At 43.5% G+C, this 25,578-nt stretch overlaps 1 protein-coding gene across 1 annotated transcript in view; it reads right to left on the bottom strand.

The window, feature by feature from the left end:
• Positions 1 to 25,578, bottom strand: part of TRIM29 (tripartite motif containing 29) — a 48,703-nt gene that overhangs the window by 7,769 nt on the left and 15,356 nt on the right. Inside the window, exons 2-8 of the mRNA XM_072612947.1 lie at positions 21,399 to 21,494; positions 20,468 to 20,701; positions 18,973 to 19,171; positions 13,096 to 13,182; positions 8,458 to 8,550; positions 6,247 to 6,342; positions 1,681 to 1,757 (exon numbers count right to left, since the gene is read on the bottom strand). Coding sequence (XP_072469048.1) covers positions 1,681 to 1,757; positions 6,247 to 6,342; positions 8,458 to 8,550; positions 13,096 to 13,182; positions 18,973 to 19,171; positions 20,468 to 20,701; positions 21,399 to 21,494 — 882 coding nt within the window. The remainder of the gene's footprint in view (positions 1 to 1,680; positions 1,758 to 6,246; positions 6,343 to 8,457; positions 8,551 to 13,095; positions 13,183 to 18,972; positions 19,172 to 20,467; positions 20,702 to 21,398; positions 21,495 to 25,578) is intronic.

Below are 25,578 nucleotides of genomic sequence, written 5' to 3'. Positions count from 1 at the left end.
GCAGACATATGGCAGAAGGGGCTACTTACTTTCCAACAGATCAGTGTCTATACCAGGGGTTCTTAACTTAGGGCCTGGGGAAAAATTTCAGGGGGATTCTATTAATGTGACATTTTTAATATTTTGATAACTGTAATGATTTGTTTCCTTGGTAATTATATGTATTTTATTTTATACACAGAGAACTCCAGAAAAGGATCAGGCACTGTAACTCTTAGGCTGCATTGAATCTGGAAATTCATATGACCCCCTTCATGCATACTTTACTGGGAAGAGGAGAGGGGAGGGGAGGGGAGGAAAGGGAAGGGAAGGGAAGAGGGGAGAGGGGGAGAGAGAGAGGGGAGAGGAGGGCGAGGGAAGAAATGCTGTCACCACACCATGCAATCTCAGAATTGACAGAAACGTCAAAGGCAAATTCAATAAGCAGAACCTCTTCTAACAACATCCCGAACAAGGGCCTCTCCACTCTCAGCTTGAAGAAGTCTTAGTGACTTCAGAGACGAAGAACTCACTACCAGTTCACTTTTGGATACTTCTAATTTTTATTCCCCTTGGTATCAAATTGAAATTCCTCTCTCTTCAACTTCTATTCATTGCTTCTACTTCTTCTCTGAAGATCCAAGCAAAACAAGACAAATCCATCTTCACATTATTTGAAGGCAGCGATCAGATTTCCCCTAAGTCTTCTCTTCTCCAATCTAAACATTCCAAGTTCCTTTGACTGATCATCTCTGACTGTCAATGTTGCTAAAATATAGCCCTTGGAACTGGGCCATTTGGACTGTTGGTTTATATTTATTTCACATTCCACCAAAAACCCCACACTTCTTTATACAAACTGTTGTCTAGTCATCCATCTTTCTCTTTTGCAAGTATGAAGCTGATTTTTTTAATGCAAATGTAGGAGTTTACATTTGTCTTTATTAAATGTCATTGTATTCAATTTGGCCTATCACTCTAGCCTTTTTTGTCAACCAATTTGTTATCTATCCCTCCCAGCTTCGTGTTATTGGCAATTTGATAAGTGTGCCTTCTCTGCCTTCATCTAAGCCATCAATTAAGATGTTTTTCAGCATAGGCCCAAGGACAAATTAATAAGGCATTCCACTAGAGACTTCTTTCCAGGTTGGCACTGAACACTAATGACTCTGATTTGGGTCCAGTCATTCAACAAATTCCAAATTCAGCCAGCTGTACCATCATCCAGCTTACATCCCTCCATCTTGTCCACAAGTATGAGAGATTTTGTCAGATACTTTATTGAAATTCAGATATCAGAGAAATGGAAGGAATCTTAGGAGTTACCTAATCCAAACTTCTTCTTTTACAGACAAGGAAACTAAGACCCAGAGAAGTAAAATGAATTGTTCATGGTAACATAACTACCTATGACCTGATTCCTAGGGTTCTCCAACAAAATATAAACTCTTTGAGAGTAGGGATTGTTTTGTGTGTGTGTTTGCACCTCCAGAATCAAAGTACCCACTACTTAAGAAATGATTATTAAGTTATTACTGGATTGATTTCTCTCTATATATCATGTTGAGTGACCTCAGCTGAGTACTCCTCCTTTCCTTCCTACCCCCAAGAAAATGGGGGTGTTCCCTGCCTGGAAAAGTGACATGCAACCAATTTCTAGGCATGCTCTGGTCTTGTCTTTCCCCCAGCCTCCTCACTCACCAGCAAGGTCTGTTTGCCAGATTTCCAAGTCTGTGGCTGAGCTTTGGGACTCTGACTTCTGATGATGGAGGGGTAACCTAGGAAACAGATAAGATACATGATTTAGACTGGGAGAAGACTGGTTATTCCTTCCAGCCAGGGTAGGTAGCAGTCCAATTGCCTTCCTCAAGGAGGCCCAGGCACTGTGTCTAGCCTATCACCAAAATGCAACCACCTCTGATGGGAGAGTAAATGATCCAGAGTCCAGGTGTTAGAAATACCTCCCAAGAAAGAGAGTACAGAAACAGACATCAAGAAACAAAAATAAGGAAAGCCATATTGGGAGATAGAAAAGAATGAGACCAAGGACCCAGTGGAGTTTTGGTGCAAAATGTCCCCAAACTAAATAGTAATGTCCTCATTTGGAATAAGGCCACTATATGATTAAGACTAAATGAAGCTATAATGGGCAGACATCCAGAAAAAGGAAAAGGACATAACCCCAGGCAAAAGTGACCCACTGAAATTGACATAAACTCAAATGCTGAAATGATCTATTACTGATTTTCTATAAACCTGGAGTTAAATCAAGGGAAGAATGAAGAGTAGGGCTTTGTCACCTTCAATGCCATCTAGCGAGGCTAGATGTTAAAAACCAATTTACATTTCTCACCAATACCTCATCTTCTCCAAGAAGTTCACCCCCAACCCCATTACCACAATCCTGGGGCACCATTGATTCTTCCTATTTTACAAAGAAAGAAACTGAGGCCCATAGGTCAAACAGCCCAGCAATGACTCAAGGCTAACTAATCCAAGGCCCTAGAGGTCCTGGTATCCAGAACACATGAGTAATCATCAGGGTTTAGTCTAGGAGGGGTTAGTTAAGAGGCAGGAACTTCTGGACTGGGCTATGAAGAACTATTGGCAGGACAGTCCCTCATAGGACTGTAGGATGTTAGAACTGAAGTTCATCTAGCATGGCCCTTTGGGTTTATAGATGAGAAAAATGAAGTCTCCTCAGATCCTTCTTCCTTTCTCCCCTACAAACAATTTGCATAGCACTCATCCCATCTGAGCTCAAATCCAGCTTAAAAAATGAAAAGCACACACTTCAGCAGCCACCCACCTCCGGCAGCACTACGCAGGTCAGCTGTTGATGCCATGGGAAACAACGGTTGTTAGAATTGCCAGTGGTAACCAAGACACCACAGAGAGAAAGAGATAAACAGGGTGGCTGCTGACAGCTGGAGCAGCTTGGCCCAGGAGGCCCTGAGACCTCATCTAAAGCTCTTGCTCTGGGACAGCCCACATTTCCTCTCCAGCCCTAAATGTCGATGTTCATTCCTGGTCCCTGAGGACTTCGTCAGAACCCCCTGGGGTGGAGAGAGAAAAGACACTGCACTGGCCATTCCATCAGAGCAGTGAGAAGAAAGGAAGAGAGCTGGAGAGTTAAGGACCAAAGTGTCATCCTGCTCCCAGGGAAAGAAAGTCTTACAAGATGAGAGATTTAAGAGGATGGGATCGTATCCTACATTCCCAGAAAGAAAGAGTTACCCACAAGGGTGGGGAGGAGGAGAGAAGGAAGGGAAAAGAGACTGTCTTCCTGCTTTTTAGAGGCTGGAATAACAGCTACGTGGGGATGGATGGTGGTATGCAACCAGCAGAGCTGCAGAGAGAAGGTCTGAACTTGGGGATTCAGGAGAAGGACCATGCATGCCACTGACAGAGAACTCTTCTGAGAAGAAAGGCCAGGATGCCCCAGAAATGAAGGCAAAGGCCCTGCTAGAAACTCCATCTCCCGCACAAAGGAATAAAGAAAGGCAGGAATAGAAGGGCAGGGGAAACAAATGGAAATTGATTGGGTACCAGTGTTAAACAGGCCACCATCCAAATGTTTGGAAAACTCTGTTGAGGCCTGTCCCAGGGTGGTGAACTGATAGGGGACTCTCCCACTGCCTGCTGGGAGAGAGAAAGGCATTAGCAACAGCATGCTGCTTGCAGGGGGACAAGCCTAGATGACTAGGAGCTATCAAAAGAGCACAGATTGAGAGCTGGAAGGGAATTCAGAAGCCATCTAATCTAGTTCCTCCATTTTACAGATTAAGAAACTGAGGCCCATATTGGTTTCAGTGATTTGTCCAAGGCCCCGTAGGAATTAGAAAAGCAGGGATTTGAACTAACTTCTCTGATTTCCAGTATAAAAGTCTTTCTACTACATCCAAAGGCTCAGGGGATGAAGTGCAGTGTGGGTGATCCCACAGAGGACTCTAGCCTCTCCTTGGAGTCCCCTCCTTCACAACAGAAGGTCCGTGCTTCTAAGGTCTGCCAACATATCCCCAATTTGCACCCTGAAGGTTAGGGGCAGCTTGGAGAGGCCTGATCTCTCTAAGCCTGACCAGGTCCAAGGAAGACTAAGAGAGGGTGTGGGGTGCATGGGGAAAGGAGAAGATACAAAGAGAGTTTGTTTTTGGTGATTCCCCTCAATTATTTTTTCAGCACTGTCTATCTCTACTATGTGCCTTAGAGCTGTTACTATAGTTCCCATCCTGGGCCTGACCTTCCAGGTAACATTCCCTGCCACAAGGTTCTCCTGTCTAGAAAACTGCCACAGCATTCTATATAGTTGCTGGCACCGAAAAGGCACTCAAGAAAAATTAAATGAATATGAACAATTCAATGCATCAATTACTAGTTCATTGACCATGGTCTATTCTCAGATCATCTGATAAAATTATATATCCCAAACTCTATCATGTAGGGGATGACTCCCCAGGCTGGTATTGATCTTCTGCAAACCTAACGCAGGATATCGGTTTGCACCTGTACGATGTGAATTACCCTCTAAGGTAGGTTTACTATTCAGTCAAGGAAAGAATAAACAATGTGGAATGTCCAAAGTGAATGCCTTAATCCAAAGAAACATTTTTCATACGGGGCACCAAGGGCCTAAGGAAAGATATTTGGAGGTAGGAAAGCCATCCTTAATACCTTGTAAAGATCTATCCACAGTGCAGCTGGAGGACCTGAGTTCAAATGTGATCTCAGACACTTACTAACTGTTGATGCTGGGCAAGTCATTTAACTCTGTTTGCCTCAGTTTCCTTATCTGTAAAATGAGCTGGAGAAGGAAATGGCAAACCACTCCAGTATCTTTGCCAAAAATACTCCAAAAGGGGTCACCACGAGTCAGACACAACTAATCAACTAAACAGTAACGTTCCTCTGCCAATGGAAGATCATAGGATTTAGAATGGGAAGGAACTTTAGAGACCATCAAGCCTCACTGCCTCATCTTACAGATAAAATAACTGAGGTCCAGAGAGGGGAATAAAATGGCCTAAAGTAACACAAACACTGAGAAACAGAGTCAGGAATCAAAACCAGATCTCCTAACTCTAAATTCAGAATTTTTTTCAACAGGCCATGCAATAGTCTGTATGATGACTTACATATGATCCAGCATCTCTAATGATGGTTGACAGACTCTAGATTTTGTCTGAAGACCACTGGAACTCCCCGGGGGACCTCAAAACTGACCACTCCCTCCCCCCATGGACACTGCTAGATCCTTAGGTCCTGCCCAGAGGTCTAGCTCCAGTCCCTTTCCAAGATGCTGAAGCTACCTCAAGGTGCAGGTTAGAGGATTCAGTAATTAGAGAGTCTCCCATCTCCTATCCCCCTTTCACATCTGGGGATTATTTCCCTTCCAGACCATCTGTTTATGAGGAGCTGAAAGGAAAGTCTGCTTCCATCAGCATCTACTCAGATAGTTCCATCAACACCTTGGGGATGTGAGCTTCCTTCCTCATCTTCCTGTAGGCTTATGCTCCCTCCTGAGTTTGACCAGAGAAGCATTCAAGGGTAGGGGTCCTTGACACTTCATGTCTTGCTAGGGAGCTTAAGGGAATGAGACAAAGTTGAAGAAAAAGAGAGAGAGAGAAAAGGAAGGAAGGAAGGAAGGAAGGAAGGAAGGAAGGAAGGAAGGAAGGAAGGAAGGTATATTAAGATTCTTTTGCAGGGAAAAGAGTCAAAGAATAGGGGTCACAGAGTCATATCCAAAGGATAAGGATAGGAATGTGACTCATTGATTTCCAGGTGAGTAAATTCCTTCTACCAGTGTAAGTCAGTATTTTCTCTACAACTTCAAGATTTAGAGAATTTCCTAGACTACTTTGAAGGTGAGCGACTTGCCCAGGGTCACACAAACCATATGTATCAGAGGTGAGACTTAACCTATGTCTTCCTGGCTTCAAGGCTGGCTCTATATCTACTATATCATGCTGTAACATGTGATCCAAACCTTTAGTTTCTGTAAGTTAGTCAAATGAGGTCCAAGCGAGGTCAAGTAAAAGATTTTCCCAAAGTCACACAGCAGTGACAAAGTTAGGGCTAGAATCTAGGTCTTCAGAGTCCAAGTGCTTTGTATGATGCACTATGATAAGTTAGCCAAAGTGGAAGAAACAGATTTTAAAAAGACCTATTGGAGGTCAATAGGGGAGTTGTTGAAAGGAAAATATAGCTGGAGAGAAGAACAGGGACAGTAGGAGAGGTGGTCACTGGGAAGGGAGGAGGGAGGAACAATACCTTTCAAGGAGAAGGAAGAGTTGCCTTGGACAACAGGCAAATCATCAGAACTCTGAATGGAAGATGAATATTCCCACACTCTGGAAGTGTAGTTACCTGGTAGGGAAGAAGAGTGAGTATTGAAATCTAACCAGCCCATCTGAATTTGCCCCTGGAACAGCTAGAGATTGGAATCATTCTCAATTATCCATACTAGGCAAGAAGAAAAAACAGCAAGCAGACCCAAAACATCCGATAACACAAAGACCATTTCCACGTGTCACAGGACCATGAATTTGAGGAGCAATTTGTGCTACCTCCTTAATTTTCTTAGGTTTGGTTTAATAGTCAAAAGATTTTGTATTCCCTGAACACATTCATATTGGGCAGAAGGAACAAGGCAATGTGGAGTGAACTGGATGACTTGGAGAAAAAACGATCAGGTACCCACATTTTGTCACAGATAGTCTACAACATGCATAATGGAGAGTTGATAGGACATATGTGTGGAGTGGCACCCCATTCTCCCTTTATTGTAACCAAAGGAGGTTCCTGTATGGCTGAGCCCTTCCTCTCAGCCTCCTGCCAAGCTTATCTGCTCTCTGCCTACAGAGGACAGATAGCTGGATTTCCAAGCACAGAAGAAATTACTTTCAACTGTTTTTCTCTAAAGCAAAAACTCCTGGAAACATAAGAATGGGTCTGTATAACAACCTGCTACCCAGAGTGCCAATGAACTTATACCTTCCAGTAATTACAAGAGAATTTTCTCCTGGAGCCAAGACGTAGAGAGGCCAAAGGATTTCCAACCAGGAGTGTGTCACTGAGTTAGAGCCTAAACAGACAATTAAGATTGTCTAGTCCAACTCTTTCACATCACAAATGAAGAAACTGAAGTTCTAAGAGTTTAGATGGCTTACTCAAGGTCACACAGGTACTAAGCTGCAGAGCTGAGACTTGAATCCAGACTCTCTGACTCCAAAGCCAGGGCTCTTTTCACTTCATCATGATTCCTTCCAGGGCCTCAAGCACCAATCTATTTCTGCCAATTCTGCCACCCTTCTTTTAGAGAAGGTTGGTACCTGAGCCTAACCAAAAAGGAACCTTAGACGTCTCCTCTTCATGCCTCCATCTTTACATATTCTCCCTCGTATAAGCCATCCATTTTTTGCCCCCCATATTAAAGGAGCTCTCTTTGGGAAGACAGAGTTAGAAAGTTCACCAATTAGGGCTGATGCTTTTCCTCAAAGGACATTCTACAACTATGAAATAAGTCATGACTAGCTGGCATAAAATTAAAGACTCTTAGAGCTACATATTCATCTAGGCCATCCCTCTGCCTTTGGGCAGAAGTATGTCCTAAAGTCATAATTCTCATGTCTACGGTTTTCTTTCAGCCTTACAAGGTATGTTTTCACAGCAACCCTCTGAGGTAGGGGCTATGGGTATCATTCTTCCCACTTTGCAGATGGGGAAACTGATGTTTGGAAAGGTTAATCAGTTTTTCCGAGGACCATACAGCAGGTAAATGGCAGGATTCTAAGCAAAAAGATTCTGGCAAATGCCAGATCCTCCAACTCTTAGACTAGTGCTTTTACAACAAAACCAGGGACAGCGATTTCCTGGCCCAAATATTAGTGCTTAATGTCAGGAAGTTCTTGATTCTAGAAGTAGCAAAATGTAGTAGTAGTAACTCCCAGGACCAGGAAGACAGGAGGTATTTAGTTCCTCCAACTATAAAATGGGAATTCTACCTACCACATAGGATTTTTGGGAGGAAACCCTATTTTGTAAACCATAAAACATTATAGAAATGTGAATTAATATTAGACTCAGCCCTCTGGTGGCAGTTCATTGCCCATCTCCTCTTATTCCATCCTAGATGAGAATAGAAAGTAGATGGATTTCAGGAACCCTTGACTCAGGCTTTACTAAATGCCACATGATTCTCCTTATCTCTAAATGACTACTTTTGGCCTTTTCTCTAGGCTTTCACCATCTGCTAGCAGCTCCACTACAAACACACACACACACACACACACACACACACACACACACACACACACACACACACACACACACACACACACCCTGAAAGCTCTCTAAGCCCATCTCATATAGGAGGTCACCCTCTTCACCCTGACTGACCCTTCTCCATTCCACCAATGTTATCCTCTCCTGGTTTAACTTTGCCTCCTCCTCCAGCTCATGAACTGTCCTAATGCCATTTACCTTTGGTTCCATAGAGATTGTTGAAGTTCTTTTGGTTGATCTCTTTGGAGAGGCGGCTTGGAGAAGAAGGTTGATAAGATGTCCTGGCCCCAGCTGAGGAAAGAGATAAAGAGTATATGTTCGGGTGTGATCTGAAGAGGAAGAGAAGCCGTGAACCCTGACCAAAAACACTCTCTCCTGTAGCCCATGCTGGTATCGAACATGTTGTTATTAGAAATTTAACTAGAGGGAAGGGAGCAGATCCTAAAACTATTTGGGATTTTCCAATGTTTCCTATTAGAATGAAATAACTTCAGTACAAGTGCCAACTTAAACCTGACCAGCCCACACTTTGGGATTATGAGTAAACACCAAGCTGTCTAAGGAGAAGCCTTCTACTGGTGGGACATTGGTAGGTATCAGCCTCTGTGGGGAAGGAAGAAGGGAACAATGAGGTGCTATGGAGAATAGAAAGGAGAAACTTTAAAGGTTACCCTGTTTTGTAAGCTCGTCCCAAGCAATGGAAATGTTCCAGCCATGCAGAAGAGGAAAAATCCTGTCATGGGGGATCAAGGAAGGAACTGGATATATGGAAAGATGCACTCTGAAGAAGACAAGATTAGAGGGAGAGGTGGGGGCCATGGCTTGACAACTCTTTTCAAGTATCTGGCTTATTTTTCTTGACCCTAGAGGTCAGAGCTAGAAGTGGTAAGTGGGAATGTTAGAGAGACAGATTTCCACTGCCTATAAGGACAAATTTCCTAATTATTGAACTACCCCACAGTAAAGTGGGCTGCCTCAGGAGGGGTATTGCTGGAGGTCTTAGCAGCAGCTAGATGACCATTTATCTGGGATGGCATAGAAGGAATCCCTTTTCAAGTATAGATTGAGCTAGATAGCTCTGTGATTCTGTGAATTAGGTTCCCTGTCTATCAGGAAGGTCAAAATTGAGGATACCTGAGCCAGGACTGCCCTAGTAGGGATCCTCTGTTAAGTACCAGAAGCTAAAGGGATGGATACATCTTGCTTTGTACCTAGCATAGCTTCCCGTGAGAATAATGGTTATATAAGGACACGATATCTTCCCTCCATCAAAAGCAATGATAATGAAATTATATGCATGTGTGTATGTATATATATATACATATATATGTATGTATATATACTTATGTATGTATGTATACATATATACACACACACATATATAAATACTTACTCTATGTGGTATATAATTACAATAGCTAGCATTTACATGCCACTTTAAAGTTTTCAAAGTGTTCTAAAGATTTAATCTCATTCAGTTCTCACAAGAGCCCTACGAAGCAGATGCTCTTATTATCCCTATTTTATAAGTGAGAAAACTGAGGTTGAGAAAGGTGAAATGACTTGCCTGGCATCACAGGCAAGTAAGTGTCTGAGGGAGGATTTGAACTAAGGGAAGTCTTCTTCATCAGTAATAATGATAGTGCTTACTACGTGCCAGGCCCTGTGCTAAGCACTTTACAAATATTATCTCATTGGACCCTCACAACAACCCTGAGAGGTAGGTGCCATTATTATCCCCATTTTGAAGATGAGGAAATTGAGGCAAACAGAGGTTAAGTGACTTGCCCAGGGTCACACAAGTACTAAGTGTCTGAGGCTGGATTTGAACTCAGACCTTCTTGACTCTAAGACTCTATTCCTCTCTCACATATCTCTGTATCCCTCATTTCTGGCTGCTCACCAATGTGAAATCACTGCTCTAGCCGAGCAGACTGCTTGTGGGACTTCTTTAAGATGCCCCAATGGTCATTCTTCTCAGACTGAATGGCCAAGGAGTCACAGGGCCATAAAATAGAATTATTGAATTCAGAAGGGGAAGGGCCTTAGAGATCACCTCATCTGTCCCCCTTATTTTACAAATGAGGAAACTGTAGGCCAGACAGATCGAGTCCCTTTCTTAAGGTCATACTGCTAATTATCAGCAGAAGCAGCAGAGCAACAGAGCAGAAAGAACACTGAATTTGTTGTCTAAGGACCAGAGTTCAAATTTGAACAATGTGGGCAACTGTGGTAGGTGGGTCTCAGTTTCCCCATTTGTAAAATGAGGACAAAGGTCCTTCTGTTTCTGAATCCTGTGATTTCTGTGTTCCCACATCACCTAAGTCCAGTGTTTTCTCCACTATAACACAGCGCCTTCTCATGGTTTCTCCCCTTTCCAGGCAAGAGAAAGCACTCGAGATGATAAAACCAGAAACCACCCGTTCCTAGCAGAGTAGGAAAGCTCCCAGGGACCAGTGTGGGAAGACTCAGTGATGAGTCCCAAAGAGCAGGCAGAAGCAGGCAGTCTAGGCAGAGAATGGTGGATCCCAGAACAAGTCTGTGCAGGCAGGACACCCAAATGCCAGGAAGACAACATGCAGAGGCATGGGTCAGGTTACTAGATGTCATCTCCTCCCCTTGCAGGGCACAGTAAGCTAGTGCAACCTTCTGCTGGAAGATGAGCTCAGGCTTGGCATGAGATAGGAATGGGAAGGTGAGGCCCCATCCCTCACGCTTGCCACCCCCAGACAGTCTTCACACAGCCCAGATGCTGTTTTTCAAGCTGGACAGGGTCCCCACTATAGGAGGGGCAGCTAGATCCAAATGTCCACAGGCATCGAATAGGAAAATACCCATTCGCCAAGGTTCTCTTTCGTGAATGGATCTTAGCTTCCTAACCTACATTCTCTGTGCAAAGGAGGACAGTGTCTCCTCACTGGTATGACAGACATTTGGGGTATAAGGGAGAATAGCGTGAGGGTTGTGAGTGATGGGCCAGCTTGGGGGAAGCAGGAGTGTAAGCAGACAGAAATGATCTCCTGAGCCATAAAAACTCCCATTGACCAGGGGAAGGTAGAGGATGGGTGAAAGGGAAGGAGAATCCATCAGAAGTCAGCCCTGAGAAAACCTGGCCTTGTTATCTGCATGCAAAGAGTCCCAGGCTGGGGAATACGAAGCAAGAGGAAAATTTGGCTCCTGTCTTCTAGGGGAGGAAGCAATGATGGAAAAGAGAGGATCATATCTAATCCACTCATTTTACAGATGAGGTAGTTGAGGCCCAGAGACCACATAGGAAGTAAGGAACAGAACCCGGATTCAAATCCAAGCCTCCTGACTCTGAGTACAGCACTCTTTTCAGACTTGGTATCAGGTGACCTAGGCTTTAGTTCCAATTTTGCCACTAACTTGCTTTGTGACCTTGTATTCATCATATCGTATCTCTAGGTCCCAGTTTCCTGGGGGATTTGCACTGAGATCTGTTCATTTGGCACTATAGATAATCAAAGAGGGGGTAGCTAGGTGGTGCAGTGGATAGAGCGCTAGGCCTGTGGTCAAGAAGACTCATCTTCATGAGTTCAAATCTAATCTCAGACACTTCTAGTTGTGTGACCCTAGACAAGTCATTTAACCCCACTTGCCTCAGTTTCCTCATCTGTAAAATGAGCTGAAGAAGGAAATGGAAAACCACTCCAGTATGTCTGCCAAGAAAACCCTGAGTGGAGTCACAAACAGTTGAACACAACTGAACCACAGCAATAATTATCATAGAGGGAGAAGGAAGATTTTCTTACCCAAGAGAGGGAACGATTTTACAAAAGCAAATTCTATGAGAGTACAAAATGGTTTGGGGAGTGTGGATTTTTATTCTGATTTTTGAGATGATAGAGAACAAGGTCTGTGTTTATTTGCGCACTTTCCTGTGGTTGGGAAGAAGGAAAGGTTGAGAAGCCAGCAATAGGGCAGCAGTGTGAGTAGGACATAGAAACTGGAGGCTCTTTAATAGAACTTGAAGTATAATCATGGCATTTTACAATGGACAAATCAGCTTGATCCAGACAGCCCAAGAGAAGAATTTTCACTCATGGTACTCTGGTCAGTAAAGCCCTGGTCTCTTTTTTGGCCAATAGAGTATGGAAACTGGCATTAGGCAAGAGGCTTAGAGAGAGTCATGCAGCAAGGAGGTCTGAAGAACTGGGCATTAGATAAATAGCCTTGGAAAGTTTAAGCACCAGCCATCCTGAGACTTGGTTGCTTTCTTAAATACACACTACTAATTACCTTACCTTTCTGGGGTTTTATGTTTTCTTTTCCCTTGCGAAAAATCCCTATGAAACACATTACAATAACCAGGAATGTGTTGATACAAAGCTAAAGAGGAAACAGATGCCAGAATTGTGTAGCCAGTTATGGTGACAAGGGAAAGAGCAAGAAGGAAGGCTAATTAAGAATAACCTGGCCAATAGAACCCAAGGAACCAAGTGAGCTCAGTGACCAAGGTCAAGGGCTCACTGCCTAATATCAAAATAGTGAGGAGAGTTTAGAAAGCAGTGAAAGGAGAGTCTTGGAACTAAAGGCAAAGTCCTGGGAACTAATTCCAAGGAAGAGCTAGGATCAGTTAGAAGTTAGCCTATTTTACCAAGATCCAGGCCCAAGCTCAGACCCAGGTCTTCTCAGTCCGGAAACCTGTTTGGAACACAGATTCATGTGAAGCCATTCTAGAAATGGAGATTGGGGAAGTGAGAGACCGAGTGGGGAACCATCTGGAGGGAGGAAGAACCTTCAAGGCCAGGAGATGTGAACTTGCCACAGTTGGTTCACAGGCCCACAGAGTAAATGAATACAGCTGTTGCTTACCCTTGGGTGTAAGGTACATGGAATATCTCTTCATGGTGTCTGACTGGCCCCAGTCGGATGCATAGTTATTCATATAGCGATGGTCCCCTGGGGAAAAAAGACAAGGCTGGATCAGCAGTGGGCTGAAGCAGGGTCACTGAGTGGGCTGGAGGGAGGCCCTGGTCTTCGGATGGATTAGTCTCAGAAAGCCAAGATTCTTATCTCAGGGAATTTCATGTAAATAGCACTAAAGTTTTCCTCCTATGATCTGGAGAGAACATGAGATAGCATGGCCCAATCTTTAGCAGGTCCTATCCAATGGAAAAGGTGCCAAAGAATTGGCCTGGCTGAGCTCAGAAAGCCTCATCACCAGGATCAGTACTATGTTTTGGCCAGGAGCAGAAGGGGCACAGTCTGTGTAAGTGGAGGGGGCCCCATTCAATGAATTCCTAGATCCTTGAAGTACAGACATTACAACCTCATCAACCAGGGATAATATGGGCACATCAGGTTGTGTCTCCAGGGTTCAAGTGGGTTCCCATGAAAAACACAGCAGTTCACGCTTCTAGAGTATACTCACAATTACAGAGCACTTTCCCTACAGCAATCCTAGGACAAAGGCAGTGCAAATATTATCATTACCATTATGTGACTGAGGAAACTGAGGTTCAGAGAAGTGACATCCCCAAGGTACCATAGCTAGTCAGTGTTGAAACTAGGACTTGAATTTGGGCTTTCTAGTTCTGCATTCAATTTTCCTTTCTTCTTTCCTTCCTTCCTTCCTTCCTTCCTTCCTTCCTTCCTTCCTTCCTTCCTTCCTTCCTTCCTTCCTTCCTTCCTTCCTTCCTTCCTTCCTTCCTTCCTGCTGTCCTATGTCACACTGCCCCCTTCTTTCATTAATAAAAATTGTTCTTCAGTCATTTTCAACTGGGGTTTCTTGGCAAAGATACTGAAGTGGTTTACCATTTCCTTCTCCAGCTCATTTTATAGATGAGAAAAGTGAGGCAAAACAGTGACTTGTCCAGTGTCACACAGCTAGTAAAGGCCTGAGGCCAGATTTGAACTCATGAAGATGAATCTTCCTGACTCCAGACTCAGCGTTCTATCCACTGTGCCACCTAACTGCTCCATTAACACTATTTATATCACATGTTAAGGTTTGCAAAGCTCTCTAAAAATATTCTTTCTTTAGATCTGCACTGTTCCATGAGGTAGGTGCCATTATTACCTCCATTTTACAGATGAAGAAATTGAGGCGAAGATCAAGTGTCTTGCCCAGGGTCATACAACTAATATGAACTGAAGGAAGATTTGTACTCAGATCTTCCTAACTCCAAGTATAATGACTCCGTCCACTAAACTTCTAGTTATTTCTCTTGTAGATGTGAGCTATTATTATGATTCAGGATCCTAAAAGACTCAGTACCCAAGTCTTACCCTTAGAGTGCTAGGCCTGGAGTCAGGGTGACTTATCTTTGTGAGTTCAAATCTGGCCTCAGTCACTTGCCAGCTGTGTGAACCTGAGCAAGTCACATATCCCTTTTTGCCTCAGTTTCCTCATCTGTAAAATGAGCTGGAATAGGAAATGACAGACCACTCCAGTTTCTTTGCCAAGAAATATCCAAAAATGGGGTCACAAAGAGACAGACATGACTGAAAAATGACTGAACAATTGAATGTCTTACCCTACAACAGAGGTTCTTAATTTGGGATCCTGAGGACCCACCCCCCCACCATAGGGTCCATGGATAGATTTAAAGGTGTCAATGAACTTAGGAAAAAAACACATCTTTATTTCAATATAACTGGTTTATTTTTTACTCCTATATATTTCATTCCATGCATTTAACAACATTATTCTGAGAATGGCTTCTCCAGATGGCCAGAGGAGTATATGACAAATTACAAAAAGTGAAAAAATCCTAGCCTTGACCTTAAAGATTTAGACTGCCATCAAGTGTCCTAGGAACTGGAAGAGAAATGAGCTACTTGATTTATATTCACAGTTCCTCACAAGTCTTCTAATTAATTTCTCCACCCCATTTCTTTCTTCTGCCTTTTCCTTCACCTTAAATGTCTCCTCCTTCCTTTCCTCTTCCTCCTGGAGGCTAAGGGTAATTTAGACTCACCAAGAGAGACTCCTGGGCCAAGTAAGGTGTAAGAAACTATTCTCAAATAGAATTACCTCAGAAAGTTTAGGTCATATTTGTACAGAAATATTTATAGCAGCTCTTTTTGTAGCAGCTAAGTATTGGAAATTGAGGGGATGCCTATCAATTGGGGAATGGCTGAAGAAGTTGTGATATATAATCATGATGGCATACTCCTATGCTATAAGAAATGATAAGCAGTTTGATTTCAGAAAAACCTGGAAAGACTTCCATGAACTGATGCAGAATGAACTGAGCAGAACCAGGAGGACATTATATATAGTAACAGCAATGTTGCACAATGAACAACTGTGAATGATTTAGCTGTTCTCAGCAATACAATGGCCCACCACAATCCCATAGGACTCATGATGAAAAGTGCTATCCACTCTCCAGATAAAGAATTCATATTGATGTCATCTAAATACAGACTGAAGCATACTATTTTTCCTCTTTCTTTTTTTCTTTTTTTGGTTTTGTTCGAGTTATCTTCCACAAAATGACTAATATGGAAATGTTTTACATGACTGCACATGTATAACCTATATCAGATTGCTTACCATCTCAGGGAGGAGCAAGGGTTAGAATTTGGAACTCAAAACTTTAAAAAAAAAGTGTTAAAATGGTCTTTACATGTTATGGGGGGGGGCGGAAATATTAAGAATGAAAGAAAAGAGAACATCTAGGTCAACATTTAGTCTGAGATGTCCATTTCACCCCTGATACCATCTTTCAGGGAAAACCTATTCCTGATTCCCCCTTGATCTCTGCACCAGGCCATAGGGAGACTCTGACTCAGTGTTATTCTACGTAAGTCAGGGAGCTGCCAGTGAACTCCAGTTATCTAATCCCCCTGCCTCCTCCCATGGAGCAGCAAAGACTTGGCAATCAGGAGAGAGCTGGAGACAGCTTGTTCCTATTGCTAACTCACTCAGAGCCTTCTAGAGAAGGCCTCCCTTCACGCCAGATCTACCTCTATGATCCTATAAAATCCCCAACCTATATCCAGACCCAGAACTACCAGTGAGAAGGAATAAACCCCAGTAAGGTAGCCACCCCAGCCTGAGGCTGAGGCACTGACATCAGCAGTATTCCCCTTCTCCCACTAGGCTTCCTGCCTTTGGAAGGCTTGAAGGAGCCACACCTGTTCTAGGTAGAGTCATCAACCTTGACCTACAAAATGCGCCAGCGTGGGATTGGGTCTCTGGCTTTTCACTTGAATCCTTTGGGCCCCACCCGCCTCCACCAGGGAGCAAACCAGAACCAGATCTCACAGGGCAAACCCAGATCTAAGCTGATGTTTGCAAACTGGTGATAGGAACGTAGTGCCCCACTGCCACCTCCATGATCTGTGCCTGAGAAATTAGTCACCAATTAATGACTTCTTCAGCTTTTTAGGAGGACTCATTTCATGGTAATTCTTTCACTGACAAGTTATCTCAGTCCTCAACCCTCAGCCTCCTAAGAATCATTATCCCCTCACCTTATCTTATCCTCATACTTACCCCTACACAAAAAATCAGGTCCTCCACCTTGTTGGCAGACAATAGAGGTCAACCATTTCCTTCCTGGGCATGCACAGCCAGAGGAAAAAATGATCAGGCTAAACTTAGCAACCAGAACCATAACTAGAATGGGGAAATTGGACCTTTGCCACAGGGCAGTGATATGAGAGAATATATAAGTCCTGTAAGTCAATAGCCTTGCCCCCATGATCCTACACTGGCCATACATCACACTGCGTTCCCCTGTCCAGGGACCTTGTTGCTGACACATATCTTTTGCCATGAGGCTAACTTCCTACAATCTCACCTTCCCAGTTCCCACCTCTTCCTGAAGACTGGGAGGGCCAACAATTGGATGTCACTAATTACAAACATTCTCAAAGTTCTCAGCAAGAAGGACTACTTTCCGAGCAACACTGTGTCCTAGCAAGTCCATGTTGTACTTCCTCACTTTTGGAGATCCATGCTATGCTTTTCATGGGGGACCCCTAAGATCAACAATATAAGCCTGACATTAGGGTTTAGAGTAGGGAAATTGGGCATGAAGGAAAACACAAAGGCTTCAAGCCTGAGGAAACTAGATTATTACAGATTAAAAAAAAAAAAACAGTTCCTCCATGGGAGCCATTTTTCAAGTTATGGGACCAGGGCTTGCTGAGACATAGTCTAGGTGACCTCATCTGGGGATGGGAATGACCCAGATCCAACTATACAGAAACTTTTGCATTGTCAGGGTAGAGCTGGCCCACTCTTCTTGGCTCTTTACTCTATGGTCAAGGATAGTAGCTGTGCAAGATTCATTTCAACTTGTATTGTCCATTAAGTCATCATCATATTGGGGTAGTACGGTGTAGTGGGATGAGCATTACACATGAAGCCAGGAGACACCCAGATCTGAACCCCACCCCTGGTATTTACTGGCTATGTGACCACAAGCAAGTTATTTAACTTCTCTGGGCCTCATTTTCTTCAGCTGCTAATTGAAGACAATAATATCTCCTTAATAGGGTTATGGGGATCAAATAAGATCATGTATTAATATGGCTAACAAGCTTGCATCCACACAGATCACCAAAAGCAACACGGCTGGCTCCATGGGCATGGCAGCATCCTTGTGGCCACTGGATACTACCTGATAAACAAGTATGAAGGAGCTGAAACCATTCCTTTGGCTTAACTTTGTACTGTCTGGATGACCTGGCAGAAAACTTTGCTCAATGATCATATTCACTAACCCTGTGGCCTAGTTGTTGTTGTTCAATCATTCAGTAGTGTCCAACTATTCGTGACCCCATGCACCCTATACAGCATGCCAGGTCCTTCTATCCTCCACTATCTCTCAAAATCTGTCCAAGTTCATGTTCATTGTTTCCATGATACTGTCTAACCACCAGTGGTCTAGATAACTTCCCTCTACAGAAGTATAGTCTCTTATGGTATCTTTATCTTTTTAAAGTTAATGTACATACACACAGATCAACATGTAGACATATATTCATATTTGTATGACTATGTTCCAAAAGTCTTAAGTCATGCAGTTTTAAACTATGAATATGGACTTATGAATTGATTAGTATTGGGAGCTACCCAGGTGAGAAAACTCCCTCTACTAATTCAGGTAGTCAACGTCTTTCCAGTCTTCAAAAGCTGCCTAGAGCACTGAAATAATCACTAACTCATCCAGGGTCACACAGCAGTATATGGCAGAGGTAGGATCTGAACCCAGGTTGTCCTAGCTCCAAGGCCAACTCTTTAACTACTACAACATAGATGTCTCTCTTTCTATATCTATATGTAGATATATAGATAGATATCTATTATCTAATCTATTGATTTATATCTGTCTTTATCATTCTAATTCTACCTAATATCTATCTATCCATCCATCCATTTATTTATTCATCTATCAGTCTTTCTACCTGTTTATACATATATCCCTCTATCCATCTATCTACCTACATACCAATATCTGTTTTTATATTTCTCACTTTACCTAATGTCTAACAGTCTGTCTCTGTCTATCTATCTATCCACTGAATGTGCATAGTATTCCATTCCATTCTATTATACATTGAACTAATCTATCTGAAGTCCAGATCAGCCAGAGTATGGAGTGACATAGCTGTGGATGTAGGAGGAGACTGTCTGACTTTCTGTTTATTCATTTATGAATCAGAGAGGAGGACCAGTCTCTACTGGGAAACAAAGGGATTTTGGAGCCCTCTTACTAGTATGTGACCTACCATTCTCCATATGATTTCTCTCAATGAAGTTTCGACTCAGATCTGCTTTGCACATCTTCTCCACGTGTCTCATGCACACATTGAGTAGATCATCCTTGAAGTTACCCAGTGACTGACCCAGGCCTTCTCCTTCCAACAAGACATGGTATGTAGGCAGAGGTGGGGGAAGAGAGTAATTGCTCATTAGTGCCCCGAATTCCTGCCAATAAGAAGTAACAGAAGCCATTAAGCTGTCTGCCCTTGAAGGTCAGAGATACTTTGATCTTTACATCATCTGAAAGGATAAAATAATAGAATTAGAGATTTTAGAGCTAGAAGAGTTCTTAGAGAGATAATTGAGCCTAACAGCACCACTTCACAGATGAGGAAACTGAGGCCCAGAGAGGTAAAGAGACTTACCCAAGTATTCAAAGGTTATAGAATCATAGACCTAGAGTTGAGACCTTAAAAGCTATTTAGTTCGACCACCTCATTTTAGATTTGAAAAAACTAAGACCCAGAAGGAAACAAGAATCTGCCACATGCCAGAAACTGTATAAGATCCTTATAAATATTATTCTATTTGATCCTTACAACAACCTCAAGAGGTTGGTGCTGTTGTTATCCCCATTTTACAGTTGAGGAAATGGAAGCATACAGAGGTTAAGTGACTTGCCCAGGGTCCCACACAGTGAATGTATGAGGTGAAATTTGAACTCAGTTCTTGTGTCATTTCTGACATCTAGGTGATGCAGTGGATAGAGCCAGGTTTGGAATCATAAAGACTCATCTTCATGAGTTCAAATCCAGCCTCAGACACTTAATGGTTGTGTGACCCTAGGCAAGTCACTTAACCCTGTCTGCCTTAGCTTCCTCATCTGTAAAACAAGCTGGAGACGGAAGTGGCAAACAACACCAGTATCTTTGCCAAGAAAACCCCAAATGGGGTCATGAAGAGTCAGACAAGACTGAAAATCAACAATAACTTATGCCATTTAGCTACCCAGTGAAATTAAATGACTTTCCTAAGGATTAAGATCTAGAACTGGGAGTCAAGCCCAGGCGCCCTGACTCCTTCGTAGTCTAATGAAAACAGTTGCAGGGTTGGGAGTCCTGCCCCAGAATCTGGACTCTAGATTTTGTTCTGCCACTGGTGAGCTAGTTGACTATGAAAAGTCAGTGGACTTCCATTCAGTTTTCCCATTTATAAAATGGGAAGCATCACCCTGTTTTCTCAGCCTCTAGTCATTTGCGGTCACTTTCCCCTTTCTAAACCCTTAGGGTTCATATTTTTATAAAACATCCAGTTTGTAATTTAATTACATAGTTTCTTATATTGTTCTCTAACTATTTCCCATGTGTAAGACTTATCTCCTTAAACAGATTTTAAACTCCTTTCAACATCTTCTGAAACCCCAATACAGCACAGCTCAGTGCAAAACACATAGGAGGAACCAATAACTATGTATAGATAGAGAGAGAGATGGATGGATGGATAGACAGATGGACAGATTACCTGAAGAAACAGCACTGAGTCGCTGATACTGTGCAGCTGCTCTCTGGTCTGCTTATCCTCCTGCAGCACTTTGGCTCTCTCATCCAGCGCATCCACAATCACCTTCACCTGGTCCACAGCATCTTGCTCCCGCTGCTCCAAAGCTGCTCTAACTTCATCCCTCTGTTTTTCAAGGTCCCGAACTAGGTCACGGAAGTTCTGCTCCAGGATGGCTTTTTCATTGGTGGTAAAGCTCTGGAGTAAGGGAATAGGGAGCGAACAAGAAAAAAGGGGCCTCAGTTAAAACAAATCACTAAGTCCCTAGAAATTGGGACCAGGATGTTTTCATCGCACCAAGTGGTATGACTGATCTTACCAAAACTAACATGATGGGTAGAGATTGCCAATTTTTATTTGTCCAGAGGCAGATCATCCTGTTTTATAGATTGTCTTTGTTCAACACCTTAGGCTGGTCTACCAATATCCTTTCAGAACTCCACCATTAGTCTGTGTTAGCTCAAGGAAAGGAAGCTCCTTATCATACTAGTCTATTCTCTTCTCCTCCATCCCCAATGTTCACGCTCACACACACACACACACACACACACACACACACACACAATGGCCTGATAACTAAAGCAGCAGGTTTTTGGTAGCTGGGCAGCATCCATGGGGGAAGGCTAGCTGGTCCATCATCTCCACAGGCTGATCAGTTGTGTAACCTTGCTTATAAGGCTTAGGCAAGGTTCGGGCGGCAGCCAGAAATAACCATAGATGGGAATACATGGGGGAAGGACCTGGTCAGCACTGAGGAGGGCCAAGGACTGAGATTTCTGAGTGGAGCAAGCAGCCAGTGTTCCTTCCTTCCCTTGTTCCAAAGGGAGTCTAGGGAAATCCCCAGACTTGGGATGGAGCAAAGGATCACGAGAGGGAAGATGCTAGGAAGCCTCACCTTAATCCGGTCTCTCTCCTTCTGCCACTTCTCAGCTTCGTCTTCGATCTCGATGATCTTCAGCTGCAACTGCTCCTTTTGCAAAGAGAGCTCTGTCTGTGGGGCAGGGAAAAGGGAAGGGAGAGAAAAAAAGGGCAAAAGTGAAATTCATAAAACTTCTGATTATTTGAGGGGTTAATTTACCCTCTGAAAGTATGCTGCATTTGGATTGAAAGTGGGAGAAAGGAAGCAGGTAGTCCAGGTTTCAGGCCTAGGTGCGTAAAAGAGCAGGCCTCCATCTTCTTCACTTAAGCTCAGAGGGAAAGGGGAACTTATTTGTGTAGTTTAGAGCTGATAACCCTCCTTTTAATCATGCAGTTTACTGTCATGTTCTCCACTGAAGTTGGGTTTTTTTGATGCTTCATTATCACATGGCAGAGATGGGATCCTGGAGCTTATTGGCTATGTCAAAGCAACACAAGATCCACCAAGTCCTAATCATCCAGAAGGGCTTCTAATGGTGCTGGTGGACCAGAACCATCCTGGCTGAGTTTGGAGATCTCATCAGCTAAAGACTGGCCATTAGATCAGAGGCTCATGGATGCAGAGATATATGAGACTTTGGAGGTCATCTAAACCAGAAGCATCCAACTGACTGCCTTCTATACTCCACAGTATAGTCAAACCAGATTACAATTAATTGGGAAATATTCAAGAGAATGAATAAAAATAGAACAGAACATAGATACTGTTATTACTCTTTTTTTAAGTCACTATACAGTCATGAAGGGTCCACTTAATGACCCTATTTCTAGTTGAGTTTGACACCACTGATCTGGGCTTCATTTTCTTGATGGGGAAACTGAGTCTCAGGGAAGATCCAAAAGGTAATAGGTGACAGAGCCAAGATTTGAACCCAGATCATCTTGCCACCAAAATCAACACTCTTTCCACTAGCACTATGGTGCTAATAAGTGTTTTAGCCTCATGAAGAGGCAGTGTGAGGTTCTGCAGCAGGAAGACTTGGTCTCAAGTCCTGGTTCTGACACTAACCAACTATGTGACCCTCAGCAAGTCACTTAATCTCTACCTGCCTCTGGCAATGTCCTAGTCCTTGTGAACTCAGTCATGAACTGGTTGGTGGAGGGAGTTTCCACAGAAGGGATTCCCTTTATTGAGGAAGTCACAGATCATTTAGACATATTAAAAACTCATGAAATTGGCTACTAAGGCAGGGAGGGGTTAGCTGAAGTGTTGATGTTTTGTGTATGTGTGGTATCTGTAGAGACACTGTTACCCTGGATTGTGCTGGGGAGGGCACCTGTGACCAGCTATCACTCTGGTAAAGAGGGTGGAGATACGGTAATGTGGCAGACACCTGGAAATAAATAAGAGAAGCCAGGACCAAAGGAGGATTGCTGGGAAAACAAAACAGTGTCCAATGGCATCCTATGAGATATGGAAAAGGGAGGGCATGTATGCTGACAGCTTTCCCTCAGTTCCAAATCCACAATGGTCAATCTACATGGGCACATGTCTAGATCTGGGAGGGACCTCAAAATCTACCTAGTGCAGACCTTTCATGTTATATTTGATGAAAGTTAAGTGACTTGACCAAAATTAAAGGTCTTATCAGAGGAAGGATTTGAGCCCTGGTCCCCTGACTCCAAAACCACTGCTGTTTCCATTATATTGTTGTTCAGTTGTGTCCAATTCTTCATGACCCCATTTGGGGTTTCTTGGTTAAGATACTGGTTTGCCATTTTCTTCTCCAGCTCATTTGACAGATAGGGAAACTGAGGCAAACAGGGTTAAGTGACTTGCCCAGAGTCACATAGCTGACACACAGAAATGTTTTAGGTAAGATTTGAACTCAAGAAACTGCAGTTTCCTGACTTCAGGCCCAGCAATCTATCCACTGCACCACCTAGATGTCCCCACTATACCCTGCTCCCTAACCTGGGTGGTCCAGGATGGAAATGGAGTGAGTCAAACTGGTGAATATTAAATTGATTCACGAAAGTGTCCCAGACTAGGACATGCTGGGAAAGATCTCTGGGGTCTGTACTTCTCTATACACTGCTATATTTTCTACTTTTCTCTCTTTCCTTTAATTGCTGGTAAATACTTTTGTAAACACACTTCTGGCTTGGATGCTTAAGGGAAGAGAGAGTGAACAGACTGGAGATGAGCTCTACAGGTACCAACAGAGAGAGGGCACAGAAGAGCCTGAAACATTGTATAATGAATCACTCAGCACAATACAAGGGAAAGAGTTCTGGATGAGAGTTTGAAGACCTGGGTTCAGATCTTAGCTCTGCTACTTAATACTGGTGCAGACTTAAATGGTTTAATCTCTTCTCTAGGCTTCAGTTCTTCCTCTATAAAGTGGGGGGGAAGGTGAAGGTTGGCCTAGTCACTAAGGTCCCTTCCAGCTCCAAATCCATGCTCTTATGATTCCCTCTACTTACTCTGACTGGCTCCTTCTGGTTTATGCTCCAATGGTTATATCGTATGAATTCTCCCATCCTTCACCTCTTTTTCTGTGATACTATGGAAAGCTCTGTTTGCTCATTTGTCAAGTAAGAGAGTTGGGCCAGATGAATCTCTAAGGTCCCTCTCTGCTCTAAATTCTGTAATCCTATAAATCATGCTAAGTCTCTTCATCGGTCTGAACCTGTTTCATCTGAAAAATAGGATAGTCATTCTTGCACTCCCTAAACATTAAGCACAGTGCTTAACTCAGCCTATGAAGTGTTATGTAAATGTAGGCTTACGGTTGTTTTGGCCTCTGCTAAAGTTCTACCTTCTGTAAAAGCCTTTCCCAGTCCTCGTTAATCTTAGTGCCTTCCCTCAGAGACCACTCCCAATTGATCTTGTATGGATCTTGTTTGAACATAGCTTTCTGTATGATCTTGTCTCTCCTATTAGACCATGAGATCCTTGAAAGCAGGAACTGATTTTTTTAGGGGGTGCATTTCTTGCATCTTCAGGGATTAGCACAGTACCTAGCACTTGTGATTTACAAATGCTAATTGACTGAGTAGTAGAAAACTTCTATTCTTTAGCCTTATCCACATCTCAGCCATTTAAAGAATAGTAGGGGTTGGCTCCCCCCAGGGAGAGCAGGAGGTATCCTCTATAAAGCACCAGCTACTTCTTCAGATCTGAGGCAGATTTGTTTATTAGAAGAACAAGAAAGTGCAGAAAGTGAGTGGTATGGGCTCAGCTCTCTCCTCCCCCCTTCACTTTCACCCAACCTTGGTGCCCCCCTTTGCAGGGGGTGGGGGGTGGGGGAGTGCATTTCCGAATAAATTGTTTCTGCTCCTTTAAAAGGACCTGGGCCATTTTCCAGGAGGAAGGCACCTGCATTGTCAGGTCAGGATGGGCTTATGAGGTGGGGGGCCCAGCCCAGTCTAGCCCAGCCCAGGGAGTGTCCCAGCAGCAATAACAGTCTCATGTATAATTGTGGAATGGTGTTAGGTAAGTGTTGCAAGCAGCCGCTGAGACGGCTGCTGCAGATGAGGGACTCTGCCTGGACAAGCAGAACCTCAATTTTGATGGGATCGGCACTTTTTTTTTTCCCATCAACCTGGGAAGGGTGAAGAGGCCTAGTGGAGCCAGGAGGGAAAAAGGCTGGTGGGAGAACAGGAGAGGAATTCTTTAGTGCCCTGGCTAAGGGATCAGAGGGTGGGCCACTAGAGCCTGGGGTTAAGGTGGAAGGAGATCTCCCCTCTATTCCTGAGATACTGGATCCTCTAAAGTCAAAGGGTGCACCAGGGCACGCTGTTGTCCACATGTCCCTCTGGGACAGAAGATACGTGTTCCATTAGCTCACCCCTTAGGCATCAGCCATACTTCAGGGGGAGCTGAAGAAGCTCCCAACGAAGAAGCTGGGGAGTGAATGTGAATGTCCCAGTTTAGTAAATTAATTAAGAGACCAAGGCCCCTAGAGGAGCTCTGACTCATCCAAAGTCTCCAAAGGTATAGATGAAATTTGAGCCTGGGTATCTTGGGCTCCTTTCTCTATCCCCACCCTATGTCCTTTGCCAGGGTGTCCATAGAACCAGAGAGTCAAGGAAGCCAAAAACCACTAGGAATGTTAGTTGGCCTTTGGCCAGTACAGAGCCATGAGAGACTGAGCCTGGGAGCAGGACTCCTAGCCACAAATGACAGGAGCTGAAGCCAACAGGCCAATTAT

Source organism: Notamacropus eugenii, chromosome 5, assembly GCF_028372415.1.
Source record: "Notamacropus eugenii isolate mMacEug1 chromosome 5, mMacEug1.pri_v2, whole genome shotgun sequence".
In the NCBI taxonomy this organism is placed as follows: Eukaryota; Metazoa; Chordata; class Mammalia; order Diprotodontia; family Macropodidae; genus Notamacropus; species Notamacropus eugenii.
The sequence above is the reverse complement of the archived record's forward strand: the minus strand, read 5'-3'. Positions and strand labels throughout refer to the sequence as shown.